The sequence below is a fragment of the Balearica regulorum genome, chromosome 4, assembly GCF_011004875.1.
Source record: "Balearica regulorum gibbericeps isolate bBalReg1 chromosome 4, bBalReg1.pri, whole genome shotgun sequence".
NCBI lineage: Eukaryota > Metazoa > Chordata > Aves > Gruiformes > Gruidae > Balearica > Balearica regulorum.
Window position 1 is genome coordinate 74,644,781 of NC_046187.1, and position 25,299 is coordinate 74,670,079.

The following is a 25,299-nucleotide window of genomic DNA, read 5'->3' on the forward strand; positions in this document are numbered from 1 at the left end:
TGTGTTAGTATGTGTTCCAAGCCTTAAAATTTTCTTCCTTTTCCATTTTTATAAATACACATTTAGCAATGTACCTTTACTGAACCTCACAAATACATTCAAATCACTTCAATACACTGCTTCCCCTTGCAAGGTAGGATGGACAAAAAGCAGGAAGCAAAATTATATCTACTACGCAGAGTACACACTGCTCAGTATTCATAGATGAATCAAGAGAGATGACCCTTCGGCCTGAAAAACTTAAATACTTAACATAAGGGTTAACTTGATGATAGAGACATCCTACTTTATTTTACACTCTATTAGAAGAGCTCCAAATTGCATTGTGCGACCTGCGAATCAGATAGGGATCAGAGGTCGTCACAGTGACAACTTCAAGAATTCATGGCTAGATCTGCATAACAAGATATTTTTAATAACTTTGTAACAGCAGCAGGCAGCATAGCCAGTGGGAAGCATAAAAAAATACCACAGCAACATTCAGTTCTGAGAAAAAACAAAAAAAAAAAATCCCCAAAACATCACACTAGCTGATTAGACACTTTAATGAGAGCGTAGTGTTTTGAGGGTTAATTTTACAATGTTTTGGTTTATATCAGTCCTACATCCTGATAAGACTTAAAAAAAAACCTGAAAAGCTCTTTTAGCCAAAAAAAATTATGAAAGAGATGTTTCACAGATAGTAATAATTATATGACAGTTAAAATGGGAAGGAGGGAAGAGGAAGCATAAGCATCTGTATGACTTATTTAATATTATGTGTTTACTTTTACAGTTATGATTGACCTAGCTCTTTTGATAAATATTAGCTAGACAAAAAAAAAAATAATTTAAATGTTGCCTGGGCTACTCCTTTGACCATACAAACATTATTAAACTTTATTTATTCTGAACACATTACATGCTAATGACATATATAATCCAATAAAGGACATCTTTAGGTGTAATGCTGACTTAACTGCCAAATATTCCTGTATTTCTCTTAAGTTTTAGAAAACATACTAATAACATCAAGTTACTATTCAAATCTCAACATAAACACTTCTGGTTTTCAAAGGGCAACTTTGTTAAGAGTTAGGGGTTTTGTTTGTAAGCAATTTAAAAGCACCATTTGGGGAAAAGACTTCTTTATAAAAAAAGGCAGCTCTCTTGCTCCTTGGCCTGAGTATGTTTTAGCAGATGTTGGTTCACACATGGTGAGGGATCACTAAAGACAACGACTCACCCCCAGAAAAAACCTCTCAAATGAAGAAAAGAGGAAAAAAGGGAGAATATGAGTACAAGAAGCTGTTACAGAAAGCAGGTAACTGGACTGGAATGCCTATTGGCTACAGAAAGAAGCAGAAAGAGAAAACAATACAGCCTTTGCTTTTGATCTAAAATTCAAATGCGATTTTTGTGTTTTTTTTAAAGCAGGCACTAACTTAACTAAAAGACTTAAAAAAAGAGGTGGTTATAAAGCTACAAGACGATTAGGTAGAAATAACTTATTAGCATTGATAAAATGCCAAGCTCTAGTTGATGATACAGAAAAAAAAAAATCAGCAATAGTTTTGCAGTCAAGTAATTGGTAGAGCTCTTGGCTTAATTTATTACATATTAAATTTTTAATCTTTTTATGTATTAAAATATTTAAGACTGAATTATGACCAGCAAATATTTAACGTGTAAACATAATTTGTAACAATTTTCTGAGGTTATTCTTTCAGAAAAAATCTGACTTGCATTGCAGTAGGGTTTGGGGAGCAGATCAGGTTCTGGACAACACAAGGACAGCCTTTTCCAAACCTAATTATTAACGACATTATTGAATTCAACCAGATGTTTCACATGGATAAAATTAAGTACATGAATAAATCAAGATCCAAGCGCACGCTTAGATTTGACAGAAGATAAGGAAAGGTGAAACAAAAAGTAATGAAAACAGTTAATGAAAAACTATATATCCCTGGTTGTTAATATAACTTGAAATTAAAAATTCAAAATGTAATAGGCCTGTTAAACAATCACTCTGCTGACAGACAAACGAGCGGGATGTTTCTCACCTCATACTGCCTACTAGCTTCTATCTGGCCAAGTTTTAGCCAGCTGAGTAGTAAACCTTTTATGGCTTCCCAAAGGTAATTACATAAGAGGTAAGTATACTCTCAGTGTACAAAATATAGCTGTTGAGCTACACTTCTATTAATAATGTGAGAACTTCAAGTATTATCCAACAGATAATCCTTTAGGGAAATCATGTAAGTGAAAGATAGTGTGCATGACTTAAAATACAGTACACATTTCTCCTAACTTTTAAAAAATTGCAAGATCATTTGCATCTAATCAGCTGTGAATCAGAGACAAAGGAAGAAAAACCGTAAGAATCCAGTATTTTATGAAAACAGGGAAGACGTTAACAAATGAAACTATTCCTAACCAGGAAAAATTAAAGGAACATTTCAGCCATCAGCAAAGTATTTCTACAGAAGAATTAAACCTCTGAAAACAGGAATTTCTATTTAAACACCAATCTCAGCCAATAATCACAATTGTACTTCTATAATAATTCATCTAAATAGAGTCAACAATTAACTCAAGGCATCTCTGGTGTATAGCTGTTGTTGTAAGTTTGCCTGGAAAAACAGACTGAGATGATGGCTGGCTTTGGATTAACAGTGGCGTAGAGAAAAAATGTCGACCATGCAGTATGCACTCCCTCTACTGGGCACTGAGATTATCCTGAACAAGCATTCAGTGAAAAAAAAGGGATATGTCCAGGCATCCAGGTACCGTGAAATAAAAGTGCTTTTACAGCTTCTGACCTCTTTCCCCAGAGTCAGCTAAAACTCAGATTCACAGAAAAATGCATTTCGAAACTCTTGCTTATAATCTCAAAACACCAGAAACCAACACCCGATTCATGGCCCAAACAAGCATTTAACTACAGCGAACCTAATTTGTGTAAACCCACAATAACTCATTTGCCTTTGACTAACAAAGTAAGACTGTCACTGTTTGTCCAGCTCCCACCCCTCTGAAAAAGAACAGCTCAGGAAGAACTGTGTTGATGACTTCTGATCTGCTGGGGGCACAGCAATGGCAAGAAGGAACACGTGGGATGTATTAACATTTATAAAATTTTCCGCAAGAGATTTGTTTCTAGACAGTCAAAGGATAACCTTTGTTTTTCTTTTCTCTCTCTGCACATGGCTCCTGAGAGGTAAGCGCAGAATGGAGCCATAGCCTACTTGTGTTGGCAGGGTTTAAGCGCTACATATAAACCTCGTAACTAAGGTTTTCTGATGGTTTGAGTTCTTCACTATCATGGAGAAAAGAAACAGGTGGTTATATCTCATGTCACTACAAACCACTTCAGGATAAAATGTTTGACTGTATAAAGTTCTGTGCTTTCCTTCAAGTGACTTTGTATAAGAGAAGTTCTGTAAACCTACAGAAAGTTCTCCTGTAGTTTGCAAAGCAGTGGGGCTTTTACATTTTTCAGCAAAGGCAAAAAAACTTCAGAGAAAATAATTTGTGCTAATTTTCTAACATCCTCTAATTACCTAAGGATGCTCCCTTGCAGACTTACGCTCCATGATTGGGAAAACAAAGTGAGAAACAATGGAAAGTATGGAGGTAACAGTGAGGATTGCCAAAAGCAGACACCTTCATGCACCAACCAAATGATTCTTCTGTGAAGGCAGGCCAGGTAACCAACTTCTTCCTCCCAGTGTAATTACATCCAGCTACATTGCTGGTATATTCATATTGAACCCTAGTGTCAAGAATTACCCCAATTATATATGCCTTACTTTCCTCTCAGCCATGTGCAAGTGTAAACTGCTCAGCTAAACAACAGTCCTAACAGTATGTGGCAATGGCAAGGGACCCAGGACCTTCCCTCCTTTAAGTGGCAATTTAAATCTCTGCGGGAATGAGGGGTATAGCAGAATTGATAGTAACAAATCCCTTCCAGTTTCACTGTACAGTCTCTCACTAAAAAAAACCACCTTTCCTGTATCAACTTTCTTGATCTCAATTTGAGAGATAAAGCCTTTCCTCCCCCTCATTGGACAGAACAGAAGCAAAGCACAGCACAGAATAGGTGAAGAGGGGGGAAATTAGAGACCACAGAAGCAAAGATAATGAGCACAAAGAAAAAAACAGAAAGTCTGAGAAGACTGGGCAAGCTCAGTCCAACCAAGTTTCCAAGTCCCTATCATTCTGTTCTATATTTGCTGATAAAGTAAAACCACATTGTCCCCGAAGGCTTGCCTGTGGTGTAGGATCATAATCACTTGAAATGAGCAAGTACACAAACAATTCACCTTTACATTCTCCAGCTAATCATATATGTACCTCAGATTGCAGTCACTAGCTACCCTATCCAAATGTAGAGCTGTCACAGATCAACTACAAGCTAGACAATTAACACAGGACCCTCCGCACTCAGACACTTTATTTACACGCTCTCTCTCTGCTTACTAAAGGCTCCCCTTCATTTCTAGGTGTGCTCATCTCTACACACGAGCAGGTAACAGCACTCACTGACTCCACGTGCTAACAAATAACAGCCGTAATGCACTGAGCTCTGTCGGGACAGGATGGCTGCGAGCCAGTGCTTTGAAGGACAGACTATCAGTACTTCTTCTCTTGGATCTAAAGATGCCAAAGATAGCAAAATATTGGCATGGCAAGAACTATAGCTCCAATGATACAAGGACCTACAGACAGAAGCAACAATACATAACACAAGCCACAAAGCTGAATTAAAGAGGAGCTGTGTGTAGTGTTTCATATGCTGACATGTAAATATTTGACAGATAGGGATTTAATAATCACGGTCTAAGAGATGCTGTTTATTTTGTTCTATCAGGCTCTCATTTTACTGTGTTTTTACATTTCAACAAAGCCATTTGACATGCGAACAAAAGATAATTTATACAGTTTCCTTCTGCAGTACAAAGCTCTCTATATTCAGGCTATAAATTTAAAGTAACTCAGCACTAACACTAAATTTGGGTATTTTCCACTGGAGAAAAACCCTAGGAATAATTATATATTGTTTTCAACACTTAAGTTAATACCTCAGTCTGCATTGCTTCATTTTGAATGTATTCTTTGTGAGCACTGCTATGTATTTTCCCTTTTTCCCTTCTAACGATGGAATTTATTAGCTTTCAAACCTTATATAGATAGCACTGATCAATCTCCAGAAGTGGCAACAATAGCACTTTAAACACATACACATGCACGCACACACACACACGAAAATCAAGGCTTGAATGTCCTTTATATCTTGCAAGAAATATAGCAACCAATATTCCATGCAGAGGTGCAGCAAATGAAGTCCTGTCAAGCAAATGGCAGGAATGACAGCAGATGTCTGGATTCCTTCATAGCTGGTTGCATAAAGGTAGCACACATATTTCACTGGAGAAAAAAAAACCTCTGACAAGACAGTCTTTCAGTACTTTTCATTCAGAGTTGGCATTTTTGACTGGTGTGGTACATCAGTAGGTATTAAGATGATGAACCAGATTAATCTTGATAAAGCTTCATTTGCACAATGAAAGCAAAGTCTGCAACATTCAGTCATGGCTAAACGAGGCCACCACCATTTAGTCCAAGGTATAATGTACGGATCAAATTCTTACAATATAGTCATACACCAGGCTCTACTCTGGACCCTGACCCGCAACACTTATTTTTATGTCAAGCTGTATGGTAATTTCATTTGATTGCAGCTAACATAAGTGAGTATTATGCAGCTCTGCTTTTTAGCTACATAAACAAGCCATAGACTCCCTTTTGGATTTGACCAAAGCATTTGATCTTTCAGCCTCCGCTTATTCACAAGTTCTACCAATTTCACAAAAACATAGGTAGCTAATCTTTGTGATAAAGCTTTATATAACAACTAATTCTCTTAAGATATCCTCAATCACATTACATGCTCACTAGAGAAAGTAAATGCTCCAAAGCAGAGACACTACTTTCCTGAATTGTGAAACACTAGTGTAGTTTTCTAAGTTGTAAAAGAACATGACTAACACAGCATTTACTGAGAAATATGCACAAAAGCAGCTGAGGACATAACAGTGTTACACATGAAGAAACTAAGAGTAAATAAAATCTGAATTTAACCACCTCTATCCTAAACAACAACAGTGCTGCCTGACATTGTTTTGCCTAATAAGTAGGCCCCTGGCATACTATACAGGTGTTTAGTGCAACTTCCTCGAGTGAAGCTACAACCAGCTGAACTAGTGTACTTTTCAGTAAAACTCATGTTGAAAAGTTTCCCAGATTAAGGCTTAAGAGAAAGTGCATTTTTTTGTATACAAGACAAGCATTGCTAATGGTGCCCCCTAGTAAAACAGAATTTTAAGAAACTCACCACTTTTCTTTTTCTCGCTTTAAAGGAAATGTTCATGTCCTTGTATTTCTTCATAGCAGTCTCCAATTTATTCTTGAGATCAATGGCACATCTTAGCCGATCATCGTTTATTCCTGCTCTGGTAAATAACTGCAAAGCAAGAAATCAACATTCTTATTCTTTTTTCTAGACATCTGAGCCAAAATAGCATTTTTGGTTTTCCTTCATAGTTAATGAAACAACATTGCCACAAATTCCTTTATTTTACAAGTAACAATTAGCGAAGCCACTTCTTTTCCTATCTAGAATATTAAAGGTAATAGCAACTACTAACGACAAGCGAAGAATGAACAGCTGGTATAAACATCTCCTGAGAGTGTCCTTCTGTGGACCAAATTCCATGCAGGAGGGTCCTGAGCAGTAGTATCAACTGACAGAAAGGACATACTGTTTTTCTGATACTGACATGTCTGATAAAAACAAGCTGTGTTTCACTTTAATGTTTTGTGAAGAAGATCCATTTTACTATTATCTTTAAAAAAAAAAATAAAAATGACAGTAGGTAGCAGAGCTAATGCTGATAGCCATCAACCAAGTTACATAGCTCCTGTAGTCTCCTTTTGTCCTCCCCTACTGAACTATTCTTCTACTGAAACTATCTTTTCTATTTGCACCAATGTTTCTTCAACCTTAATTTCGTTTTTGCTCATTCTCCCTCAGCATCTACTGTACCCCAGTCCTTGCTTCTCCATTTATTAAAAAAAAAAAAAAAAAAAGAAAAAAATCATCTCTTCATCCTACCTGAATCCAAGACTGCACAGAAGGCCAGAACTTATTTCTGAGGAGCTTGTGAGCATCCATGACATTGTTTATTATGGCAGTATTATCGTCATTCTCATGCACTTTTATATCTGCTCAAAACAGGGGAAAAGAGAGTTAGTGTGTGATGTTTACAGTATCTTCAGTACAAGAGCTAAAGCAGCTAAGCAGAAGTAGACATGAACCTTTCTAAAATATTTGATCACTTCAGGGAAAGTTACAAACATCAGAATGTTTCTCTGTTCAGTATTAAGTATTCTACCCGAGGAAAAGATGAAAAGCTTTCAGTCCAGCAATGACAGAAAGAGCTGTTAAGCCATCACTACCAAGGAATCACTAAATAAACCACAGCCAAGTGCAGTCTTACTATTTACATTACATCGTGTCCTAAGTTCCAATCAAAGGAACTTATTGTACCAGTTTCTGCATATTCAATATGAAAAAATAATAATAATCCCTGTCTCAGTGGCAATAGGGACTTGAATGTCAAAGAAGCCAAGTATGGCACTAATCAATTAACACTGGTACTTTTCACCTGTTAGTAGTTCATAAGCCCCGCAGATCCATTTCCATTTCTGTTGGCTGCAAGCACAGAGGTAGATACCTGCCTTACTGCTGTTTGCACATGAAATTCCATTAGGACAGTGTTTGTAAGAGACTCTACTTAGACTACCAAAACATAAACCATCCTGATTTTTCTAGAGGTAACTCATTTTAGCAGTTACATAAAAAAGGTATAATTGTAATCCTCAACACTTCCTAGCAAAACTACTTACCGCTGCTTGCAAGTTGTCAGTAGCAAGGAAAAAAGTTTAAGAAACACTCAATTGTAAGATTTTTAAATTAGCGGCTTATAGCCCAGCTATAGAGAGAAAGAAAGAGGTGAGTAGTGAAGTGTATAAGAAAGAAAATTATATATGGTAAATAGATTATTTTTTTCTAACACAGGAAAATCGTCTTATTATAGGTACTATGAAGTGCTGTAATGTGGTTATAACAACTAATACAAAAGTTCAGTCTTAGAAGGTAATTAATAAAATCTGTTAATCACACACAAAGATGCCCAAACTAAAGAATGGTTACTAGATGAAATCAGAATAGTAAAGAACTCCAAAATAAATCAAAGTGGCATCCAGGAATCCAAAAATCAAAGTGCTGTCCAGGAACCCCAGCATTTAAGTCATAGAAAAAACCAAAAAAAAAACCAACCCACAACTACAAAGCACTTCAGACAAAGGCTGCGTCTAGCTGTATGTGAAAAATTTTTCCAGGTACCTGTGGAGATTTCAAGGTCTAGAGTATACTTATGTGAAATAAGTCCATGATTCCTAACAAAAGTCTGGTAATCATCATCATTAAGAGCAGGAACATCAGATTGAACTTCTGAGCATGTGTCTCCATCTAATTCTTTATGCTCAGCCTTCTCCTGTTTCTCCTCTAACTCTTTATCAGTTCTAACACACTGAGAAACAGAAAGGACGTCCTTGCTGCAGCATGGCTGTTCATCATCCATGCATCCAAAATAGGACTGGTTAACTTCCATCTGGAAGGATGAGGGGGATGCAGGTCTATCTTTATTAGCAGTCATTTGTTCGTTGGGTTCCAGTTCCGTGTCATTCACAGTGAAGTCGAAAGGATCTGGCATCAGAAGCCGGAAACAGTTTTCCATCTCTGTCAGTGTGTCGGCAATCTCTTCAGACATTTCTATCAAGACAGAAATGGTTTAGAATATTTTTAAATACTGTAAAATGCTACTGTGTCCAGAGCAGGCACAGATTTACAAAACAAGTATGACTGCCAAACTGGTAACCCATTTATCCAGTAATCAGTGATAATTTAGCCACACAGATCTCTCTCTGCTGCAGAAACTGTCCTTATAGAAATGACAGTACTTTTCTTAAGCAGGAAACCTAGAGTTTCTTGAGCAAGGAATTTAGAATCAGTCTTCCTCCTTTTCCTATCCTCTCTAAACTTTCACTGTGCAAAGATGACACAAGTACTTCATAGAAATCGAAGCAGGACAAGGTTCAGTAAGGATATTCTTAGTGATGTTGGTGGGTATTCATTCTGCAGCCATGAATGTTATAATTGCTTGCAGGTATAGCCATGAATATATGCTATTGCGCAAAAAGATGCTACCAGTAAAAGTGACTTTAAGAAGGTTAAATCTCTTTAAAATTCCACCCTCGTGCATGAAAATGTTTCCAGCATGTAGAATAAATGCAGACACAATTGGATGCATTGCATATACCAAAGTAATTTAATTAAATAACCCTTTGTAACTGCAACATAATATACTTACTATCTCTGTTGTTCTTTTGTATTACAGAAATATGTTTGCTATGTACATATCGCTTAGAGATTCAGCCCCCAGTTAGACACATTTTTGAGCAGCAGTATGATACTATTCATAGATGTCCTACATTGCATCCAGAATTCCTGTGCAAACCACTGCCTGTACTTCTGGAACACAATGACTGTATATACAATATAATTAAGGTCATCAGTCCACAAGGTATTGAGAAGTCTGTGCCTAGTCAATGACACAGAAATCAAGCCACTAGCTCCAAAAAGTCTCATGATATGCTTGCTTGAGGTTATGCATTCATACTTTAACGAATTACTAGACCAGACCTTTACTTGTAACATTTATTTACTTTTAAAATCCCTTCAACACTACCTGAGCTCACAGGACTGTCACTTGTTTCCCCTGATACTCTTCAGGTGAGAGAGACAGAGGGTCAAGCTCTAAAAAATGTACTATTCCCATCCTCTGTGGTCAACTATTATTTGGATAGCTATTCTCTTAGAATTTGTTTTATATAACCTTAAAAGAGATTGCTTTAAAAATGAACAAAAAAAAAACCCCCAACACACCACTAAAAGCACCAAAGCACCTCACCTTCCATTTCTTTTTCAGCTCTTTTGGCTTTTTCTTTGTAAATGTTATCCAATCGTTTTTGCTTCTCTTCTTCCCTTCTCCTCTCAGCCACAGTTCTGGCATGCACATCTTGAAAATCCACCTAAGGAGGAAATGAAGAAAAAAGTGTAACATTCCTCGTGAGAAATATATAGAAAATCCATTTCCTAAGATCCTTATCTGTGGTGAAAAATCCTCTAACACAAGCGATCAGCCAGAAGCTCAGCAGTACTTCCTTTTATCTCTCCTCCTCCTAGAATCAATAACTACAGTAATTCTGAACGGAGCTTTTACTTCTACTAATAAGGGACTGCTGAGAATCAATGGCTTTTGGAAAGGAATCATAAGGTAGAAAAACAAAATGCTTAGATTTCCACATCTAAATTAAAGGAATAAACTAGGCTTTGGGAGACCTCTGTCAACTCACTGGAAACACGGGGTTGGAGGAATGGGCAGGGAGAGACTACACAGGGTAAGTCTTCGTATCACAAGAAAACATCACACTAGGTCTGCTATTAGTAAAGGAAATTTAAGAAAATTTGTAAGCACTACTATCACAAATATACTTATCACTTACTGAAGAACTTTGTAAGCAAGGGAAGTAGAAGAAAAGATGTTCAAATTCATTAAAATAAGACTAAATTTTGGATTTTACAAATACATTTGTTGGATTTGGGGATTGAGGGAAAGGTTATCATTCAGTCTCACTTTACTTTCTTATGACTAAAATATAAACATAAATCTGAGTGATTCAAAACACTATTTCTTAAAATATTTGCAATGAGGCATTTTTCTTTTAGTTTATTCTTAGAAGGGCTTGAAAAATGTAAATATTTTTCACTTCTATTTTAAGGAAAGGAGTCTTCATTGTGTTATTGCATAAGGAATCCCCTTTGAAAAAAAGGAAAACACAGTATTTCCTTTTGATTGCTACCACATAACTTTCATTAATTTCAATGTAGGTTACGTTGAGTGCTGCACTAACCTGTACTTTGTGGCTAATAGAGTCTGCAGACTCTCTGGTGCTATGTCTACGTTACAAGTATCCATTTAATTTTTGTTGTTATTGCCACTGCTAAACGATAAAGCTTGTCAACATACAGTAATAGTTCCCAGATACTGACATTCTACACCAACATTTTGGAGTCACACAAGAAAAGATCTCTCCTGTAAACATACATGGACTTACTAGCCACAGGTCAAGAAAATCAAGTACATTCTACAACTGAAGTTTGGATATTTGTTGCACAATCAATAATTTTGTTGGGTCTCTCATCTCAAAATTACATAAACTTTTTCGTATTTTTTCAGCATTAAGCAAACAGGTAACTCCATTAAACACTTTGGAAGTTAAAAGCCAAATGCTTGAACTTGGACTTAACCATGTGCTAAAGTGTCTTGTTATATAAATGTTACTACCACTGAATAATCCCTACAGTGTGCAATAGGTCTTAAGTTTTTTTACAAGTATTATTTATGTAAACACTTTAAAGACAAATGTTTTTTATATAAAAGCCTCTAGGAGCAAAAGGATACTTCAACTTTCACAGAAACTGGCAAGGAGAGTCTCCACTGGTTTAGGAAGAAAGGCGCACTTACCAAGCTTGTTTTTTATTGGGGAATGGGGGGGCAGACGGAAGGTAGGGAAAAGAGCTATAATCCATGACCTACAGCAGCACGTGGATTGCCAGGGTGATCTTTTTGTTTTTCAGCATCTGATTTTTCTACCAAGTTCGCACAGCACTCCACACTGCAGCAGGAGAAAGAGATCCTCCCAAAGAGCAACATCACCCACAAAAACGGAACAAAAGTACCAAACCCAGGAATTACAGCTACCATTTCTAGCCAGTTGGATTGGACTTGCACAGAAAATGAGACAGATGGACTGTCCTAAATCACAATTTCTGTCTCATACCAGAATACCTACGGCAGAGTCATTTGCCCATTCTCTGTCCCTTTCTCTGTCCCAAAAGGACCAGCCATGCACTGCCCTGCTGTGTTGTTTCATACTTCAGCACTTGGCCAGATGCTCCAGATGCTCTTACAACACCTGCTGTATCATCGTGGTTTGCCATTGATAACAAGAGCGCACCTCACATATTAGATCTATCACAGCATGCACAAAGCTCGGAGTTGCCCAAAACAGGGCACAGTGGCCTTTTACAGAAGCCTCACAAGGTCAGAATAACTCAGGGCCTGACTTACAGATGTGCGCATGGACTCACTCACTACCTGGCGTCACCACTAACTCAGAAACTTGGTCAGAAAACATCTAACCTCATTTAGGTGATACAGACTGAAATCGGAGTTGTCATTCTACCTCTGTACTGGTACTGCCTATGTGAAGCCTTTTACCGTTGGTCTGCGATTGTGGAACTGGATGTGATGGGTTGCAAACAATTGTTCATGATTTCAAGGGGGTAAGTAGCGGGCCTAGGCATCTACTGCAACTTTGGGGAAAATATTGAAGTACAGCAGTAAGACACTCTATATTGAGCTGCTTAAAATCCTGTTCACTCCAAAATTGCAGCTCACTCTGCAATTCCACCCATGCATTCCTCAAATGCAAAGATGATATAATAGGACTCAGTTGCCTAATTATGCAATCATTTAGAAATATTTTAAATCTTTTTCTCCCCTTCTTTTTTTAAATTTTGAAACAGGAGTTTGAAAAGAATTATTTTCAGATATACTGAAATACTATTTGTTCTTGAAGTCAAACATTTATATTAGTAACCTACCTGGTACCCGCTAACATTAAAACAGTGGGTAGCTCTCCAGGTTTACACCCTAAAAGGGCAGCAGTTGTCATCTTCTGACCAACTGTTTATAAGGTCATTTTGGTGATAATAAAAAAAACCCCCCAAACAATCAACAACCACAAACTACAGACACAGGTAACACTCCTCTCAAGATGCCCTATACTACCGTGCCAAACCTGTAATACAGAGTACCAGACGTACTGTACTTCTAGAAAAGTACAAATGCCGCCTCAATTCTTTTGGTTGCTTCCTACACTTCAAGTATTGAACTTGCAAAAGGCCAGTTAAGTCTGTTTGCTCATCTCATCTTTTTAAATACAAGAGTTATCAAACTATATAAGGTTGTTTCTATTGGTACTAAAGTTTCTAGAAGTACTTAAATTCAACTGCTCTAGCAAATAATACAGCCAACCTTGCTGGGTAGCTTAGTATCACAAACATACAGGGTGAGCACCCAGTCTGGAGAGCAGATGTTAACCACAGGAGCACAGACCGACATGCCACACTTCAGCAGACTTGTTGTACGCTCGTGTATTGAATCTGGTAAATCTCTGTTACGTGTTAAAGCTTCCCTGCCTCAGACTTGCATTACTCCTTGTCACTTTCATTTAGTTTGTTTTTTTTTTCTCCTTTATTAATCAAGACAATAAGGAAGGATTCAAAGACAATCACCTTTTCTAAGCAGATGCCAAAAATTGTATAGAAAAACAACACAGTACAATAAATAATACAAGTAGGGTACACTGTTAGCTTAGTGTAGAACCAGGACAACAGAAATACAGCATGTATCATGAAGGTTTTTCATCTACTGTTAGGAACACTGAACATCATCTTTCTGAAGAGAAAGAGAATCAATATGTTTACTGAAAGCCTGATATTATCATTGTAGACAGCATGAATGCTAGAATAGTGTTCCAAATCTCACTGCACCTCAGAAGAGATACTAAAGGAGAAGAACATTCAAAATACAGCAACTTGAAGCCTAGAAGGGAGAGCTAAAAGCAACTGTTCACATACTAGAAATTCCTCTTCGGTAAAACTTGTTGTATGACACGCAGTAACACTGCAGCTGAGGTGGGCTAGCACCTGCACTTACTGTCACTGTCGTACTGTGAAAAGTCATCAGAACCACACAACTCAGCACAGAAGTTAGGCTAGTTTAAACTTGCACAGAAAGACTTAGTAGTTTAAACTTTCACAAAAAAACTTAATAGCTGATTATCCTCACTTTAAGGTGTAACCATTATTTCTATTCTAAAAAGGACAGACTTTGGGTCTTCAGGGAGGAATCAGTGGGTGAATGCCTATTGGTGAGCAATACTTTTTGCACCCTGAGGAACGTCTGGTTGAGTCCAGCTCTGAGTACAATCCTGGGGTTTTTAAAACTTCACCACACTGTAAGATGAACAAAAAAATTGGTGTTTGTCTTTCAAAGGCCATCAACAGGATGTCTCCTAAAGACAATGTCAGCTTCAACAGCTTTTCTTATATGTATTGGTTTCCTCACTTTAAACATCTCCTAGCAATAACTAAACACACACACAGAGGTAACAATGCAGAGTACCTTCTTATTCTGCTTTAAGAAGCGGTATCCCAGAGAAAGCTTCTTGTAGGCCTCTCCATATTTCTCATGCCAGTCTTGCACTGACTTAATGGCCGCTTTCCTCAGTTTCTGTGCTACCTCTTTGGGTGGGGGAAGAGGCTGCTCATGGCTTATCCCCACCGTGAGCTCCAAGAACTCTTGGAAGTTGGAAATAATTAGTGTCCGGAATTGATGGGATCGGGCGAACAACTCCTGCACAATCTGGAAAGCAGAGAAGCGCATCTCAGCATGCTCCTCGTTGAGCCGTGTCATCAGCAGGTGATAGGCATGGCTGATATGTTCATCTGAAGACCTGAGAAAGGAGAAAAAGCAAAAATAAAGAGGGGGGGGAGTTATTAAAAAAGACGTTCAGCACATAAACCCACAACTTTTGGTTATTTTAAATTTTAAACCAGCAGCTTCTGTGCTGGCAGCAAGCTGCACCCAGCTCAAACAGCGGGCCCAGACCGGGCCCCGGGGGCAGCCTGCACCCGGGGAGAGGTGGGGTTGGGGGAAGGCAGCGAGGCCCGGCTCCCACCCCCCGGGCGGCCGTACTTGCAGATTTTCTTCAGCTCCTTCATCCTGGCCGGCTCCAGCCGCGGCTCCCCCGAGGTGGTGAGCTCCTCCACCAGCTCGGCGAGGCGCTGGTCCATCTCTGCCGGCACCGAAACACCAAGCTGACGAAACAACAAACCCCGAGCCCCTCAGGCCCGGGAGCCCTGTCAGGCCGCCATTGCCCGCCCCTCAGGGGCAGCCCCACCCCCCGGGGTGCTCCCCCCGCCCCGCGGCGGGTGGTACCTTCCTCACTCCCCCTCCCCCGGCGCCTACCGCCGCCCCCCGCTTCCCCCCGGCTTCCGCGCGGAATGCCCACGTGACGTCACGCCAGCCGGAAGTGCGAAGTGAAGAAGGCGGAGAAGGCCTTAAAGGGGCCGCGCCTCGCTTGGGGCGGGGGGGGGGTGGGGTGGTATTAACCTCTTGTTGTCCGCAGGGGGCGAAGGGGCTGAGCCCAGGGGCAGGGCTGCACCAGCCCGGGGAGGCGAGGTGAGCGGCCTCCATGAGGCCTCCATGAGGCCTCCGAGCCCAGCAGGGGCCAACAGCCGCCCACCACGTAGTGCCCCGTGCCTCCCAACCTACTTACGATATCTCCAAAGAATCGCTCAAAAAGGCTGTTTTGGCAGCAAACGAGGCCACAGCCTGGCTACAGCAGGCAGCGGGGCTGTGGAGAGGGCAGAGGTGCTGAGAGCTGGGTGCTGAGGCGGGGCGCTGAGGCGATGGCAGGTGTGCAAGGTGCTGCCCCTCGGAGACGCCCTGGGTGAAGGTGGTGACAGGTCAGGCATGGGGAGCGGAGGGCCTTGGCCTTCACGCCTTACGATGGGGATTCCTCAGAGCTGTGAGGGGACTCAAACCTTCAGCCTCCGTCTTCGTCCTCCTGCCGCAGCCCTCTCTCTCTAAGAAGTTAAATATGAGGCAGGAGATGAAGCAAAGAAGGCAAGGAACCAGGCCCTCCTTCATGGCACCCTGTAACCCGGCCCCTCCTCACTTCTGCATAAGAAAGTGAATTTTCTTGAGTAGCCGCTGCTGTCCAGAACCGGAGAATTTTTCACAATAGCTTGAATGCCATTCTCACATGGGCTCTCTATACGCTGTGTGAAACACTATTTGAGCTTATCATGGATTTGTAGGTTGCAGATGCAAGGATATGGTGGGATGAGCAAATAAGCAAGCAAAGTCCAGTTCTCACTAGCCAAAACTACTGTATTTTTTCCCAGCGCTTTGTGACTTTTGGCTTCCAGTGGTGTAAACTATGGATTTTCTCTTTGGGAAAGGTCCTCCACTTTGCAGCACTTGGAAATTATGTTGGCTTTAGGATACTGCAAGGGTAAGAGGATTGTTACTGTGGAGCTGTAGCAAAATGGTAGTTTTATACGTGTGAGCTATGCCAGAAGGAAACGGAATGGTGAATCCAGCCCAGGTGTCAGGACTTTCAAGGGGAGTATTAGACAAAACTGTGTTTATACGACACCTTCCACTTGAGAACCTCGGAACGCTTGACAAACATTACAGGTAATCCACTGGCATATTGAGAGAGAAGTTGATGAAGGATCACAGCAATAAGAGAGAAGCCACGGTACTGAATATAGCAGGGGGGCGTTACCTATGTAGGTGCCGTCCTTAAAGCACGGTACAAGCTCTGCTGCGGTTGGACAATGTGGTTAACCAACGTGCTCCCTCATCTTTTCACACAGGCAGGAAAGCATCCAGCACTTTACTCTGCATCTGGCTGTGCTCTAAGGGCATGTGTCTGTCATGTGTCCTGCTCCCCTTAAGGTCGCCTATGGTGAGAGAGAGGTTGTGTCTGTATTCTGGTCTCCCTTTTCACCAGCCAAACAAGCGTGGTTCAATTGCTGGAGGTAGTAGGGCTGCCCTGGATTCACTCCTGGCAGCACCCGACCTGCTTTTGGTTTTGGGTGCTCAGTTAGAAATGTTCTGCAGGCCCCCATCTCTGAAAGTGCAGATTAATCACTGGTAAAGAGCAAGCCCTTGCAGGTGCCCACTTTGAACATCCTAAAGAATGGAGACATTTAAAATATCTATTCACATCTGAAAACGTTGAAAATGTTAGATACTTGAACGGTATTTCCATTAATTCAGAGTTAAGGCAGGTGTTGGAAGTAACGTATGTGAATTGGTGTTGCAGCCGTCCCTACTGGCTCTTGTGATAAGGGAAGACATTGTTATACACTTTCTACAAGCAAGGAACTCGTACTTTCAAAGGCATTTATTGCAGTTAATGAATATATACATTTTGCGGTGGTTCTGTTATTTCTGATTCAATACATGAAACCAATGACATCTTACTTTTTAATAATGTTTCTCCTTTCCTCATTGCTTTCCATTGAGTAAAATGGATTTCCATGTGAAAGCCACACAGAATAGCACAGCTCATCTTTAAAGTTTAGATCAGTTCACTCTATCAATATTTCTTATTCTAGTATTTCTCTTCTTAATTTGATTGAAAGTGCCTGAACAACTGCTTTCTATTAGGTTATTGCTTGCAAAATTAGCATTGCTGTACTATCTAGAAACCGTATTTCAAAATGAGCCTCAAGCAACATACTTAACATCTACAAAGGCACCGATTTCCTATCCATGCATAATGTTTAAAGAAAATCCTGCAAGGAGCCATATGGTTTTGCAAAGAATCAGTTGATGAATGGATGGTGAATTGTGTAACTCATTCATGGTAGTCCCTTTGGCAAATCCTAGCAAGACCTAAGCTATTTAATTATTTTTTTTAAAAAATCAAAGACAATTATATAAAATTGTGTTTGCTCGAGTTACTGAGTTTCTTTCCCCTTCTCTTTTTTTAATGAACATGGCAAATGGCCACTATTCAAATATTTCTATACTTCCTTCATCTGGACCAACTTGACAAAAGTCTGAAGAAAACCAGAACACCGAAAAATTAATTTAGCTGCAAAAGTCGCAACCACTCTGCACCTGCATTAATTTTCCCCTGACACAACTGTTCTGGGCTGTTAGCGTAGGTGAATGCAGGACACTGCGGAGTGCAGAGGCAGAACCGAACACACCTGCTACCCCTTCAGAGCCTCAACGTGGAATATTACTATCAGTTTACACCTGGTTTCAGCAAAGCCTGAGTCTGCTGCTTCATGTCATGTGGATTGTGACAGGTCGTCGATTCAAGAGGTTGCCTTTCTTACCTCTCTGCTGAGAGATCAGCAAGAACAATGCAGTTACACTTTGCGGGTTGTTCTCCAGAGTGAGAGATACCTTGCAGAAGCAGAGACTCTTCCAGAAGCACTGTCCTGTCCACCACCTCTCCAGGACACCCAGCGCTATCATCATTGGTGAGAGGCATTTGCAACAGAAACGTTCTTCTACAAGGTATCTCCAGATATGACCAGCTGGTCCAGTATCTTTGGCCAAATACCTAGGCAAAGAAAACCCCAGAATTTTGTCCATTGACATGAATTATTTGGGTCTGGGCATTCTTACATTAAAGAAGAGCCATTTGTTCCATCACAAATTGTTTCAGACTTTTGTGTAATACTAAATTTTCTCATGTAGTCTTTTTATAAAAGAAAAATGCAGGCAGGAGACAGTTCCACCATTTTATTAGATGATTCTTTGCCTGGGATTGTTTTCCAGCTTTGCAATAAAAGAGCATGTCAGGCAGAAAGAAACCCCACTGAACTTTTGAGATAGCTGTATTCAGCTTAATGATATGAAATTAAAAAGGAGGGTTTATTTTCCTGCCAAAATGAAACTTGGGCAAAAAAGCTTCCCTACAAATAATTTGGAGTTAAAATAACTTTGGTTTCAGGCCTGAAGATGCAGAAACATGATAAACACTGATATTAAATTGTCACAGAGTTTGTGCCAGTTGGGTTGCAAAGAAAATACTGACCTTCTATGCGAGATGAATAGATGCTTAACCACCAGTTTGACTCGAGCAAAAGGATGACAGTTATTTGAAAGCTCTGAACTACCTCATAAGGGATAAGGACTATATTTAAACAGATGTTCTCAAAGGAGAAATAGTCTATTCATTAAACCATCAATAATGCAAGGCCAAAGATACTTGGCGACCTCCTCTAATTATATGAAATATTGACTGTGACAACACTTCAGGCTATTGTAACATTTTATAATTCTGTCATAGGAGGAGATGAATGAACCCGTTCTGTACGGTCTAGATCACTAATTAAATAGCCATTTGTAAGTGGGATGGAGCAGGAATAGCTGTAGGAGAACCATCACAAATCAAGGAACACCTTCCTAAACATAACTTATATTCATGTCTAGAATAATTTTTTAAAAATGATCCTACAGCATTTCCTGAAACTGCACACCAACATTGACTAGTATCAACGAGTGTAAATTGCTTTTTCCTTTGTGGAACGATCTATGCAGACTCTAACTGGAACCTAATGACCACTTTTCTGTGTTAGACAATGTATATCCACATCAGGAGTTAATATTTCTACATGAATACACCCAAAGAAGATCAAGGCACATCCCATCACACTGCAAGCAGGAGTCTTCGGGAGTCTGGGGGATACCAACCTTTAAGGCAGGACTCAGATCAGGTGGTTCAGAAAAAGAGGAGCTTGAAGCTTGTTAAAGTGTAGAAAAGTAGAGTGCAGAGGAAGAGAAGAACCCCAAGCTTCTAATAACAGGAAATCCAGCCCAAATTCTGCTTGAAGACCCTCTGATGCTAAATCATAAAGCAGCAGAAATGCCACTTTCATGCGGATGTAAATAGGACTGCTTTCAAACATACAGTTTTAGCAGAAGTTTCTTAAACAACTAAAGAGACTGGTTTGGGTGTCACATTGACTCATTGATGGCATGTTTTTGAAGTTCTTTTGTCTGAGCTGTCCCATCCTTGGAGAGCCACAGCCTGTAATAGAACTGTGGTCACTTGAGCTGGTTTCTCCAAATGAGAGACTTCACAGAGCTGTGGCTTCACATACCCAAAGGAACTGTTTTTTTCTTCTTTTCCCAAGGAAGTGGAAAAGGAGAGAACTGCTCTGAAGCTCCTAAAACCTGTAGCACTGTAGCTGCTAAAAGCTGGAAGCGATGAAGTCCTTAGCTGATGTGAAACTGCTGCCATATTGCAATCGGGCACGGACAGGCAGTGGGTCTGCGTGTGTCACACAGCCATTGCACACCATTGCACAAACACTGCTCTCCATTTCAGGTTTCTCTGTCCTGTTCGTGCACCAGGTAGCTTGAACACACGGTGATGTTGCAATCACTCATTCACAGGTCCAAGTCCTCAGACATCCGTCAAAATCCATTGTATTCCCTTAGCACCAGGAGAGTGCCCAAACAAGCATGCTCAGCCTTCAGGTCTTTCTGGGATTTCCATCATCTTTCATGAGCAGCGACTGAGAAAGCCACATGGACCAAAACAAGCTTTTCTAGGGAATTTCTTTTATGATAAAAGAAGGCTTTGTCTTTATGAAGAGATTATTTATACAGGTCAGCTTTTGCAGGCAAAGGAAAGTCCCTGGCTTGAGGAGATTACGAGGTAGTTGGGACAAAAATAGAGTGCAAAGACCACAGTTTGAAAGAGGAGGAAATATTGAAGTATAATTAAAAGGGAGAGGGTAGTGTCTTAAAAGAAAGAAGGTAGCAAGTCTTATGAACTGTCTGGAGCCATTAATTTATTCATGCTTTTAAAGAGGTATTTTGCACTTCTGTGGCTTGATATATAAAGGGGAGTAGAATGGGGAAGTATTCATCTTTCATATATTGAGACTCCTTTGTGTGCCCTCAGTTTCTGCAGCCAGTGCATCGTGACACTCCCACTGACCAACACACAGCTGTTCTTTTATATTGTGCACTACTAAGACTCCCAAAATGTTTCACAAACTTTTGGGCAATTGAACCTCAATACAGAGTGAAACAAGACTTGTAGATACAGTCAACGCATAGAATAAGAAGTTGATTTTAAGAAGACCATGCAATAACCTCCCGGAAAAGCTGAGTGCAGAATTTGGGGCTGACTCCATCCCCTGAGCAACACGTCCCTGCCCCAGTGCGAGCTCAGCAGTGTTACTCATGCAGCCACCCATTTTTCTGTGTTTCAGCTTGTTTCATCCAAGTGTTAAAAGGCCTCTTAAATGAATCATTGCTACTTTTCCTCTTAGCACAAGTCGTAACAGTAAAATTATATCAAATACTGAAAAAGCAGTGGCGGTAAATACGCCTCAGTAAACTATACACAAAGTTTTCTTTACTTCTATTAAGAGTGGCATAAAGGTTAACCCCCCCCCCCCAAGAGGGACAGTAGATGAAAGACAAATCTTTTTGATCCCCTAATAATATCCTCAGTAAAAAAAAAGGGCTCAGTAAAATGTAACCAGGATGAGACTTTTTTTCTGGCAGAACCTGTGTGAATCTGTGATCCGTGGATATGCACACGTCTGCTCTGGAGTGACGCCTTCAACAGCCTCTGGCGGGGGCTTGCAGAGCTCCCCACGTCCAGTTCTGCTCCAGGTCATGTAACTTGAATTCTAGGAAACTGTTTGGTTTTTTTTTTTTAAAACTAAACACAAAACTGGCACTCAGCAATTTCAAACAGACAAGCTATATTTATAGGGACAGTAGAGGAAATTGTGCTGCAAGTGGTGGTGTGAGCTGGGTAACTGTGACAGCCTTCTCTCATCTTAAATCGCAGAAATACTCTGTCATTGCCTTTGTCACCGCATTCCTGCATGGCTGTGAAAGAGGCACAGCCACCGAGAGCCACAGCTTCCTGAGCGTTTAGGAAAAAAGTGTCTTCATTTATTTACAATTTTTTTTTTTACTTACTCTAAAAAATATTCTAAAGTTATATCTTTTTCAGGAAAAAAGCTATATAACTGGTTATTTGAGCTCACAGAACTATGGGAAGTATAAATGAGTTTATATTTTTAGATAAGAGAAAAACTGAACTTTCTAAAGCTCTGAACTTCCTTGTCCTTCAGTGAAAGTGTGCCTAGTTAATTATACGCACAAACTATTTTCTTGTCCCCTACAAAAGAAGCCCAACGGCATTTCTGCCGGTTTTTAAACCACACGCAGGAGGACCACTGGAGACAGGGCTCGCTGTGTGATGGGGAGAGCATCCCCATCCCCATGCCATCCCCATCCCCACCCCCGTCCCTCCGGTCCACTCGCTGCGTTTGGGTGCAGCCCCCAGCAGATGGCAATGCAGGAAAACCTGCCGAGATCGCTCTTCTCAGGAAAAAAAGCACCGCCTTAGAAATCCTGCTTGATTATTTTTAACGTGTCCTGCAAGGGAACAAATCGTTTTCACTATTTTCTTTTGGTTTTAAAGTATAGGATTTGAACTTACAGGCTGGTAACATTGACCTGCGACGATGGGTTTGGCTTCCCAGATCCAAAACCTGTGAGGTTATTCAAGAGCCGTGGGGTTTTCAGCAATCGAAGGTGGAAATTACAATTTTTATGTATATGTGTGTATATATAGCATAGAATCGTAGAATCAGAGAATGGTTTGGGTTGGAAAGGACCTTCAAGACCATCTAGTTCCAGCCTCCCTGCCATGGGCAGGGACACCTTCCACACATACACATATTTTATATACACACATATAAAATAATATATATGCATATACCACATAAATATAAATGTAGCACATTATATTTATCTGTATATTAGTATATATAAAATATTGCTGAAGAACTCCGCCCAGAACACATTCTCACATATTTCTTCTTGCATCTTTTATCTATGTGCAAGGCCAAACTGTTTCCAGGCCAGGAATAAATCTTTAAAAGAGATCAGGGTCTTTAACATGATCAGAGTCTTGCAATAAAATAGGCAAGGAAGAGATTTAATTTGAGAAAGGCATTCATGAGTATCAAATCAAGGAAACTACTTTTAATGACAATTAAAGAGAGAACACTTCTCTCTGAGAAAGCACTGAAGGTGGAGGTGTTTTCCAAGGAGAATGACTCACTGCTTTCCCTGTGCTTGTAGGGCAAAATAGATGTAGTAAAACTTTCAGAAAAACATAGAAGTATTAAAAGTTTCTCGTGACACACTTTGCCTTTTGTCTGAACACACACCCGCAAAAAACCCCACAAACCCTAAAACTAAGAAAACCACCCCCAAAACCACAACAAAACCCAACAAAACCCCCCAAAACTCAAGCCAATAACAAAAACATGGAAGATATTTGGGCTTGTTAAAAAATGAATGAAAAAAGCTTGAGTACATCAAAAAGCTGGTGAATAAACTTTTTTCCCCTCTGTATTAAAACTGAAATGGCAAAGAAGTGGCTCTTCCTTGAAAGAGCACCAATGGTGAACTGAAATCACAACTGAGCTATCAAAATGCTGCACCACGAACACAGGTTGGTTAACTGGCTCCATTGCAAATGATAGAAATGCTGAGAAGTGCACTTATAGTGTATAAACACAGCATAAGTTTACTTACTACAAATAAGGAAACCAAATTATCTGCAATCAATATGATTTCTCTCATCTCCATATGCTTATATCTCTGCTTGGACTCTGTTTGAAATGGTGCAATAAAACCTGTTTGTGGTGCTTTGGAAAACAAATGCGTATGTTGCAAAAATACATTCTGTTTTCTTTTCAGAAGTATCCTAGTAAACTGGCCTCGAACTGCATAGAAATACTTTTACATTGATCCATGTTCTGGATTTTACTGTTTGGAAAGCAGCAGGTCTGACTATTTCAGAGTCACAAGCTTATTTCAAATATGTCTATTTTATATTGAATCATGCTGTGGTAACAGCAGGGTTATCACAGAATCACCGAATAGTTTGGGTTGGAAGGGATCTTCAAGACCATCTGGCTGAACCCCCCTGCCATGGGCAGGGACACCCTCCATTAGACCAGATTGCCCAAAGCCCCATCCAACCTGGCCTTGAACACTGCCAGGGAGGGGGCAGCCACAGCTTCTCTGGGCAACTGTGCCAGTGCCTCACCACACTCACAGGGAAGAATTTCTTACTAATATCTAACCTTTCTGATTAAAGCCATTCCCCCTTGTCCTGTCACTCCATGCCCTTGTAACCAGTCCCTCTCCAGCTTTCCTGCAGGCCCCTTCAGGTACTGGAAGGCTGCTGTAAGGTCTCCCTGGAGCCTTCTCTTTTCCAGGCTGAACAACCCCAACTCTCTCAGCCTGTCTTTGTACAAGAGGTGCTCCAGCCCTCTCATCATCTTCATGGCCTCCTCTGGACTTGCTCCAACAGCTCCATGTCTTTCCTTGTACTGGAGCCCCCAGAGCTGGACGCAGTACTCCAGGTGGGGTCTCATGAGAGCGGAGTAGAGGGGCAGGATCACCTCTCTCGACCTGCTGGCCCCGCTGTTTTTGATGCAGCCCAGGATACGATTGTGCTGCAAGCGCACACTGCCAGCTCATGTTGAGCTTCTTGTCCACCAACACCCCCAAGTCCTTCTCCTCAGGGCTGCTCTCAATCCATTCTCTGCCCAGCCTGTAGCTGTGCTTGGACCACATGCAGGACCTTGCACTTGGCCTTGTTGAACTTCATGAGGTTCACACGGGCCCACCTCTCCAGCCTGTCAAGGTCCCTCTGGATGGCATCCCTTCCCTCCAGCGTGTCCAGTGCACCACACAGCTTGGTGTTGTCAGCGAACTTGCTGAGGGTGCACTCGATCCCACTGTCCATGTCACTGACAAAGATGTTAAACAGGGTTAAACAGTTTCAGAGCAATAACAACAAGCTGCAAGTAGTGGGCATGTACCTCTGTAATACATGTAAAGAGCACAGCTGATACAAGAATAATATAAATTTTCCAAAGTTCCTTTAAAAAATATCAGTGACTTACAGAAAAGGTACAAGAACAAACTGCAGAAAATAAATAGTTGCAGTAGTGCCTATAAGTAGAGATTTAAATCAGTTTTGATTATCTGAAATAAAGTTGAGAGGTAACTTGTTCATAAAATAAAAGGATCTTCAGGGAAAAATATCACATGTTAAATGAGCTTGAGTATAGCAGCGAAAAACACCAGAAACAAAACATGAATTCAAACTGGAAACCAGGCACATATTTTAGCAGTGAGGAAAGAGATTCTGAGTCTCATGATGATGTTTTTGTGACAGATGTGCTCTAACCAAACAACTCTGGATTGTAAATAGTTTTGAGAGTCAACGTCTAAAATCAGGACACTGGAGATCTATCTCTCCTGGCTCTTTTAGAAGGCATTAAGTTACAGAGAAGACAAGACAGAGGTGGCAGGACATGAAAAACCTGGTAACTCAGTTAGTAAATGTTAAAGCAGGAGCCCAGGCTACTCCTGCTGGGAATTTGTCAGTGGATCC

The 25,299-nt window shown here is 40.4% G+C and overlaps 1 protein-coding gene across 1 annotated transcript in view; it reads right to left on the reverse strand.

Moving 5' to 3' along the window:
* UVSSA (UV stimulated scaffold protein A) overlaps nt 1-15,209 on the reverse strand; it is a 57,286-nt gene extending 42,077 nt beyond the window's left edge. The window contains exons 1-6 of the mRNA XM_075752697.1: nt 15,000-15,209; nt 14,427-14,757; nt 10,083-10,203; nt 8,456-8,884; nt 7,163-7,272; nt 6,383-6,511 (exon numbers count right to left, since the gene is read on the reverse strand). Coding sequence (XP_075608812.1) covers nt 6,383-6,511; nt 7,163-7,272; nt 8,456-8,884; nt 10,083-10,203; nt 14,427-14,757; nt 15,000-15,097 — 1,218 coding nt within the window. The 5' untranslated portion in view covers nt 15,098-15,209. The remainder of the gene's footprint in view (nt 1-6,382; nt 6,512-7,162; nt 7,273-8,455; nt 8,885-10,082; nt 10,204-14,426; nt 14,758-14,999) is intronic.
* Between the last annotated feature and the right edge of the window lie 10,090 nt (nt 15,210-25,299).